The 7,692-nt window shown below is 58.9% G+C and overlaps 1 protein-coding gene across 1 annotated transcript in view; it reads right to left on the bottom strand.

The window, feature by feature from the left end:
- Positions 1-662: 662 nt before the first annotated feature.
- The window catches only part of MYH10 (myosin heavy chain 10), an 88,893-nt gene continuing 81,863 nt past the window's right edge, over positions 663-7,692 (bottom strand). The window contains exons 34-41 of the mRNA XM_059864710.1: positions 6,417-6,578; positions 5,679-5,807; positions 4,925-5,013; positions 4,524-4,647; positions 4,233-4,441; positions 3,295-3,403; positions 2,731-2,903; positions 663-2,254 (exon numbers count right to left, since the gene is read on the bottom strand). Coding sequence (XP_059720693.1) covers positions 2,110-2,254; positions 2,731-2,903; positions 3,295-3,403; positions 4,233-4,441; positions 4,524-4,647; positions 4,925-5,013; positions 5,679-5,807; positions 6,417-6,578 — 1,140 coding nt within the window. The 3' untranslated portion in view covers positions 663-2,109. The remainder of the gene's footprint in view (positions 2,255-2,730; positions 2,904-3,294; positions 3,404-4,232; positions 4,442-4,523; positions 4,648-4,924; positions 5,014-5,678; positions 5,808-6,416; positions 6,579-7,692) is intronic.

The raw sequence follows: 7,692 nt of genomic DNA, 5'->3' as shown, positions 1-7,692 counted from the left end.
CCCCTTCCCGGGCTGCTCCATCCCTCCCCGGGCTGCTCCATCCCTCCCCGGGCTGCTCCATCCCCTCCCGGGCTGCTCCATCTCCTCTCGGGCTGCTCCATCCTCTCGGTGCCCGCGGCTGTGCCTGTGCCGCTGCTGCCGCTCTCCGGCCGAGCTCGGCTCTGTCCCGGGTCCCGCTCTCCATCCCCGGGGCTGTGCCCGTGCCCTGCCCCTGTCCTGGGGCCCTGGGGCTCCTGCCAGAGCCTCACACCCCCACCGCAGTGGGGCCACCCGCCCCCTGGCCACCCCTGTCCCTCCTGCCCTCCCCTCTGTCCCACCCTGGTCCCAGACCCAGCCAAAAGCTCCCCCCTGCACTCCAGCTCCGGCAGCTCCCAGGCCTTTCCTGCCCAGCCCCAGGGCAGGCTGTGCAGCCCAGCACCCCAAAATATGGGATGTAACTGCTCAGGAGCAGGCAGGAAGCCAGACCCTGCGCCACAGGGCAGCAGCAGAGCTCAGAGTTTCTTTGTGCTCCAGCTCGGCCCTGCCAGTGGCATTCAAAGGCAAAGGCTCAGCTCGGACCAAGCCATTGATGCTGTACTTAGGTCAAAATAAAAGGAAAAAAAAACCAAAACAAACCAAAAAAAAAAGCAAGCAAACAAAAGAGGAAGAAGGGAAAAGGCAGCTTCCAGTCATATCTCGTTTATTAAGGTCTATGCCAGCCTCGGGAGAGCTCTTCCAGTAAGTAAACAGAGCAGGCGGCCGCATCTATAATGAATAAATTTATTGTCTTACAAAAATCATTGTCTAGAAATATGGGTATACAAGAAAACAAGATATTTGCAGTCAGACGCCTGGTGGTCAACAGCCAGTTTGATTAAAAATATCCAAACACACACAACAAAACCTTTGCGACAGATGTTAAAGCTTTTAACCAAAAAGGGAAATCCATGGGTTTTGAGCATGTGGCAGAGGAAGTTTCCTAGTTAACACTGATTCATTGTCACTAATATCAATAATACCACTTGGACTAGAGAGGTACATGATATGAAGCACAGTCAAAATTAATACATTAAATCATTGTTATATAGGCAAATTATATATGTAACGTTGTCTTAGTACTGTAGTGTCTAAGGCACTTTCTGTAATGTCAGTTTTCAGCTATTTAAACAAAAAGAACGCTAACTACTCACTGTAATACTGCTCAAAATAAAAAAACAACAACAAAACAACAACAACAAAAAAAAAAAGGATTCACATCCACTGGCATGTTAACTGTAGGCAGGCAACATCCATCCATCCAGGGCGGGAGCCCCGGCCCCACAGGACCCGGGGCCTCCCACGGCCTGGCTCGGCCTCACATTAATAAATTAGTTTTGCCTGTGCTGTGTGTTGATTTCCCACGGGTGTTCACATTTCCCAGCCCGGGTGGCTGCAGCCCCGGGGGCTCTGAGCACCGCGGGCTGTGCGGGACGGGACCCACCTGGGAGTGCCTGGACTGCATGGACACGAACGGATGGAGCTGAGAACACTTCAAATGGGATTGCGGGATAAAAACGGACACTACTCACTCATCCCTACACTTCCCTCTAACACTTCCCAAGGCCATTTTTCACAGTTCACTCAGGGGTTGTGTGCGGATCACAACAATTGGGAGAAAAGAAAGAAACGGGAGCGGTTTGGTCTTCACTGATCCGAGAGGCTGCGGCCAGCCCGGAGCCTGAAGGATGCTGCTGGACACAAGGCATGCACAGCCACGGCAAGGGGTCTGTCCCGGCCCCCCACCCGCTGGGAATGACGCTTCTGGATTGATAAAAAAAAGTTTCATCCTTCACATGATGCTTTATAAAATGGCTTTACAATGAGTATCTGGAAAAGAGATGCACTGAACAGAGACGATCCCGGTTGTTTACTATATATAAAAAAGCAGTTGTACCTATATCTGAAGCAGGGTACAGTGTGGTGAGGCTGGAGAGCCTTAAGACATGGTTGACCTATGATAAGGAACCTTGTAGCACATGCCGAGGGTCGTAAGGCAGCTTTCCGGCCACAAGGCAGTTCCGAGGGCAGGGCAGGGCGCTCGGGCGCTCCTGCGGGGCTGGAAAGGTCTCTGCATGCAGGCGGGGCCGGGCGCTACTCGGCGGGGGCGGGCGGGGCCTCGTTCACGTCGCTGCCTTTGCTCTCGGCGTCGTCGTCCGACAGCTCCAGCGAGGCGCCCTCGATGTGCAGCTGCCGCCGGCCCGAGCGGCTCGAGGAGAAGGTGATGGGTCCCCCCCTCCTGCGAACGGAGAGCAGCGCTGCGAGAGGCTCCTGCACGGCCCGGGCCCGCCCAGGAGCACGGCAGGGGCTGGGCTGGGCTGGGGGATCTTAAAGCTCAGCCCATTCCACCCTGCCATGGCAGGGACACCTTCCACCATCCCAGGCTGCTCCAAGCCCCAGTGTCCAGCCTGGCCTTGGGCACTGCCAGGGATCCAGGGGCAGCCCCAGCTGCTCTGGGCACCCTGTGCCAGGGCCTGCTCACCCTCCCAGGGAAGGACTCCTTCCCAATATCCCATGCATCCATCCATGCAGCTGTCAGGAATGTCCCTGTGGAATACCTGGCAGCTTCCCTGTTCTCACCACCAGGCTCCTGTTTGAGCCATCCCCTAACCCCAGCAGCTCCCCAGAGCTGGATGTGCCCCAGCGGGGTCTGTGGGCTCGGCAGGGCTCAGGTCAATCCCAGTCCAGGGGATTGTGTGTTCCAGGGGCACTGACCTTAGCCTGTTTTTGAGGGTGCTGACCTCCCTGCTCAGCCCCTCGTTGGCCTCCGTGGCATCGTCCAGCTCGCGCTGCAGCTTGCGCCGCGAGGCGTTGGCGCGCGTGGCCTCCTCCTCCGCCTCCTCCAGCTGCCGCTTCAGCTGCTTCATCCTGGCGTTGGCCTTCTCCATCTGCAACCAAGCCAGAGCTCGGGGTCACCCCGGAGCTGCAGCCCCACCTGGGGACACAGCACAGCCCCGGCTGGGGACACAGCACAGCCCCGGCTGGGGACACAGCACAGCCCCGGCTGGGGACACAGCACAGCCCTGACTGGGGACACAGCACAGCCCCGACTGGGGACACAGCACAGCCTCGGGCAGGCTCCAGCCTGGAGCCCGGAACACCATGGAGCCTGGGAGAGCAGGGTGGGAACAGCCCGTCCCAGCAGAGCTCACACACACACACAGAATCCCTGCCGGGCTTTCCCTGCTGGTTTAATCTCCCCTCTAATTCCCTTTCCATTACAGCTCCTCTTCACAAGCCCTTCCCACCCCAAGCAGGTTTCACTGAGCCCCCACCCACCTGCTCCTTGTACTGGTCCGCGTGGCGCCGCTCGTCCTCCACCTGCATGAACACCTCCTTCAGCTTCTTCTCCGTGCGCCTCACCAGCTTGTTGGCAGCTGCTCTTTCCCTGCAAGAGCCCAAAGCCATCGCTGCTCCCACTGCCCGAGGGCTGGCAGCCCCAGATCTGCCCCCTGGTACAGCTCTCTGAACATGCCAGACACAGCAGTGCAGCTGATGCATGTGCCACAGGCTGGCTGGGATGCAGGGATGCAGAGATACTGGGATGCAGAGATACCAGGATACAGAGATGCAGGGATACAGGGATGCAGGAATACAAGCATGAAAGGATGCAGGGATACTGGGATACAGCTCTCAGAGCACAAAGCCTTAGCCCTGGGGCAATGTGAGCATGGCACAAAGGGGACTCAGGGGGTGCCTTCACAAGGAGATTGGACAGAGCAGCTTTAAAGCTGCTGCTCAACCAGTAACACAATCCTGCTGCAGAGCCCAGAGCACAGAAAGGACAGAGGTGGCAGAAGAACAAACCCCACCTGCAAATGGGGGGAGGAACCAGCTAAAAAAGTGAATTTTAAGACTAGGATTGCAAGGACAGATGGATAATTCACTGCAAAAAGATTCTGGAGAGCACAGGATTCATCTCAAGCTGTCCCACATAAGCTGTTTCCTCTAACCAAGCAACCACATTTCACTTTGTCCCAGGAAACTCCTGCAGCATCCTGTGGCTCTGGGACATCAGCACCTTGCAGAATTCATGCAGCTGGTAGGAAGCAAATCCATTCTGGAACTCCCAGCCCCAGTTACTCTACAGCTGCCTTGTTAAAGTTTATCCCCTGAACAGGAGTCTCCAGACAATGCACCCGAGGCCCTTCAGAAATGTCCAGCATGGCACTTCCAGCCATTCAACCCCCACAGGCAACCAGGTCTTTTCCCCTTACTTGGCTTCCTGCTCAAGCTGTTCTTCAAGCTGTGCAATCTTGGCTTCTAGAGTAGAAATTGTTGCCTTGAATTTGGACTTGACAGAGCCCTCCAGCTCCTGCAGCTTGGCCTTGAGCTCCTTGTTCTGCCTCTCCAGCTGCTGCCGCGCGTTCTCGCTCTTCTGGGCCGCGCTGCGCTCGCCGGCCAGCTCCGCGTTGAGCGTGTCCACCTGGCAGGGAGGGACAGGGGTCACTCGGTGCCACCAGAGCCTCTGTGCACGTCACAGCCAGCAGCAGCTGCCCAGGGCTCACCTGCAGCGTGGTCTTTCGGAAGCGCTCGTTGAGCAGCTCCATGTTGCTCTGCTCCTCCTCCAGCTCCTCCTCCAGCTGGGCAATCCGAGCCTCCAGCCGGCGCTTCTCGTCCAGCAGGGCTGACCTGCACAGGGGAAGGGGTCAGGGGTGTCCAGAGCCAACGGAGCTCCTGGGGAGGTCACTCAGCATCAGGGAGACTCCTGAGCTGGAAGGGACCCACAAGGATCCAGCTCCCGTCCCCGCACAGACACCCCAACGCTCCCACCCTGGCAGCACAAACGCTCCTGGAGCTCTGGCAGCCTCGGGGCCGTTCCCTGGGGAGCCTGGGCAGTGCCAGCACCCTCTGGGGGAAGGACCTTTCCCTGAGCTCCATCTGCCCTCCCCGGCCCAGCCTGACTCACTTCCCAGAGGCGCTGTTGGCGATCTCGTCTGCCAGCTCGTCGCGCTCCTGCTCCGCGTGCCGCCGCGCGCGCTCCGACGCCGCAAACTCCTGGTGGGGGGGAAGAGTCAGGGCAGCCCCAGGAACCCCAGACCCCATGGCACACAGCCCCAACAGCCTCTGGGAGATGTGTGAACTGGGATATCCCTGGGGGTTTATGGATAAGGCAGCAGGACACTCAGCTGGATGTTCCTCACTGCCCTGGGACTGCGGTGCCATTACCTCTCCCTGTCCCTGAAGCCTTCCCCACCCAAAGCAAAGGGAAAAAAATTCTGAGGAGATCAGGAACTCCCAAGCCCTCAGCAGCAGCAGAAACCTCTGTGCCCCATGCTCTGATAGACACAGTCAGTGTAAAGTAGGTGCTAAATTAAGCAAATGCTTTAGGTTCTCACAGAGGTCTCAGCGTGAAGACAAGAAGAGAATAAAAATTAAAAAGCTTCAGCACAACAGCACTGAACCTCAGATTGTACATCTGCATGAAGTGGCAGAAACACTCAAGCATTTCCTGAGGACAGTGAAATGCTCTACAAGTGCCTCACTGAGGTCTGAAGGCCACCCAAGTCCACCTGGAGAAGGCCCAGGCAGTGCCAGGTTATCTGTGGAGCTCCAAGGGAAGTGTGGCGAGTCTGGGCAACTGCTGCAAGCCTTGCCCTGCAGCTGAAGCAGACAGGAGAGGCACGGGGACAAGAAAAACAAATCTCAGATTTCCATCTCACCTCTTGGAGCTGGAGTATTTCTGCTTCGAGACTTTTGAGCTTCTTCTCACTCTCTTTGGACTGGGCAAAGATCTCATCCCTGGATGCTCGGGCCTCTTCCAGCTCCCGCTGGTAGTCCTTCATCTGAGCCTGCAGGTGAGAGCAGGGTGAGGCACAGCCAGGCTGCACCAGGACAATCGACCCATTCCAGCTCTGAAGCATTTCAGCCCCTAAGAGATAAGGCTGTTCTCCCAAAGTGGCTTCATTCCACTCAAAGGCATTTCCAGTTCTTCTGTACTCTAAAATTTCATTTTCTCATCTTCCCACCCCTCAATGCCTGGTCAGAAATATCACACTCCAAGACTTCAAGCATTCCACAGAATTATAGAGTGGAAACTTAGAATGACCCGAGCTGGAATGGTCCTTAATTATCACCAAGTGCCACCCCTACCATGGCAGGCACACCTGCCACTGTCTGAGGCTGCTCCAAGTCCTGTCCAGCCTGGCCTTGGGCACTGCCAGCAATGTGGAAGGTGGTTTTGTGAGAGGGGAGTTTGGAACAAGATTAACTTCAGGGTCCTTTCCAACCCAAACCATCCTGTGATTCTACAAAGGGATGAGTTTTGCCTCGAGGATAAATCCAGGCTGGACATCTCAGACCCATCAGCAGAGGCTGACTCTCCTCCTGCCCTCAGCTGCAGCTGCACTGAATGGAAGCAGCCCTGGGCAGCCCCCAGCCCCCTGACCAGCTGTGCCTACCTGGAGCTTCCTGAGCTGTTTGATGGCTTCATCCCGAGCCTTGTTTGCAGCCTCAATCTGCCCCTCCAGGTCCTTCAGGTCCATCTCCAGTTTCTTCTTGGCTGCCACGGCCAGAGCGCGCTGCTTGCGCTCGTCCTCCAGCTCGGCCTCCAGCTCCCGCACCTGGGCACGGGGCAGCATCAGCACCTGCACCTGCACCTGCACAGCCCCTGCCAGGCTGGACAGGGCCAGGCTGGCACCCTGGGCACGGGGCAGCATCAGCACCTGCACCTGCACCTGCACCTGCACAGCCCCTGCCAGGCTGGGCAGGGCCAGGCTGGCACCCTGGGCACGGGGCAGCATCAGCACCTGCACCTGCACCTGCACCTGCACAGCCCCTGCCAGGCTGGACAGGGCCAGGCTGGCACCCTGGGCACGGGGCAGCATCAGCACCTGCACCTGCACCTGCACCTGCACAGCCCCTGCCAGGCTGGACAGGGCCAGGCTGGCACCCTGGGCACGGGGCAGCATCAGCACCTGCACCTGCACCTGCACAGCCCCTGCCAGGCTGGGCAGGGCCAGGCTGGCACCTGGGCACGGGGCAGCATCAGCACCTGCACCTGCACCTGCACCTGCACAGCCCCTGCCAGGCTGGGCAGGGCCAGGCTGGCACCTGGGCACGGGGCAGCATCAGCACCTGCACCTGCACCTGCACCTGCACAGCCCCTGCCAGGCTGGGCAGGGCCAGGCTGGCACCTGGGCACGGGGCAGCATCAGCACCTGCACCTGCACCTGCACCTGCACCTGCACAGCCCCTGCCAGGCTGGGCAGGGCCAGGCTGGCACCCTGGGCACGGGGCAGCATCAGCACCTGCACCTGCACCTGCACAGCCCCTGCCAGGCTGGGCAGGGCCAGGCTGGCACCCTGGGCAGCACCAGCACCAGCACAGCCTGGGCCAGGCTGGGCAGGGCACCCAGGGCACAAGGGCAGCAATCAGCCCCTGCCAGGCTGGGCTGGGCAGGGCACCCAGGGCACGGGGGCAGCCTCAGCCCAGGCCAGGCTGGCAGCCAGGGCCCCCTCCCCATGGCACAGGCTGTGCAGTGGCAGCCCAGGGGAAGGCACAGGGCAAGGCCAGGTCCCAAATGGATCAGAGATCTCTGCACTCAGCTCAAGGGAGGCCCCAGGGAAGGACTCAGCTTCTGGAGCATTTCCATTTCAGCCTCCTGCCCACCACTGCCCCCCGCCCCGGGGATGGCTCCAGGGCAGATGGAGCTAACTCTGATGGGAAATCAGGAGG

Source organism: Haemorhous mexicanus, chromosome 20 (assembly GCF_027477595.1).
Source record: "Haemorhous mexicanus isolate bHaeMex1 chromosome 20, bHaeMex1.pri, whole genome shotgun sequence".
Taxonomy (NCBI): domain Eukaryota; kingdom Metazoa; phylum Chordata; class Aves; order Passeriformes; family Fringillidae; genus Haemorhous; species Haemorhous mexicanus.
The sequence above is the reverse complement of the archived record's forward strand: the minus strand, read 5'-3'. Positions and strand labels throughout refer to the sequence as shown.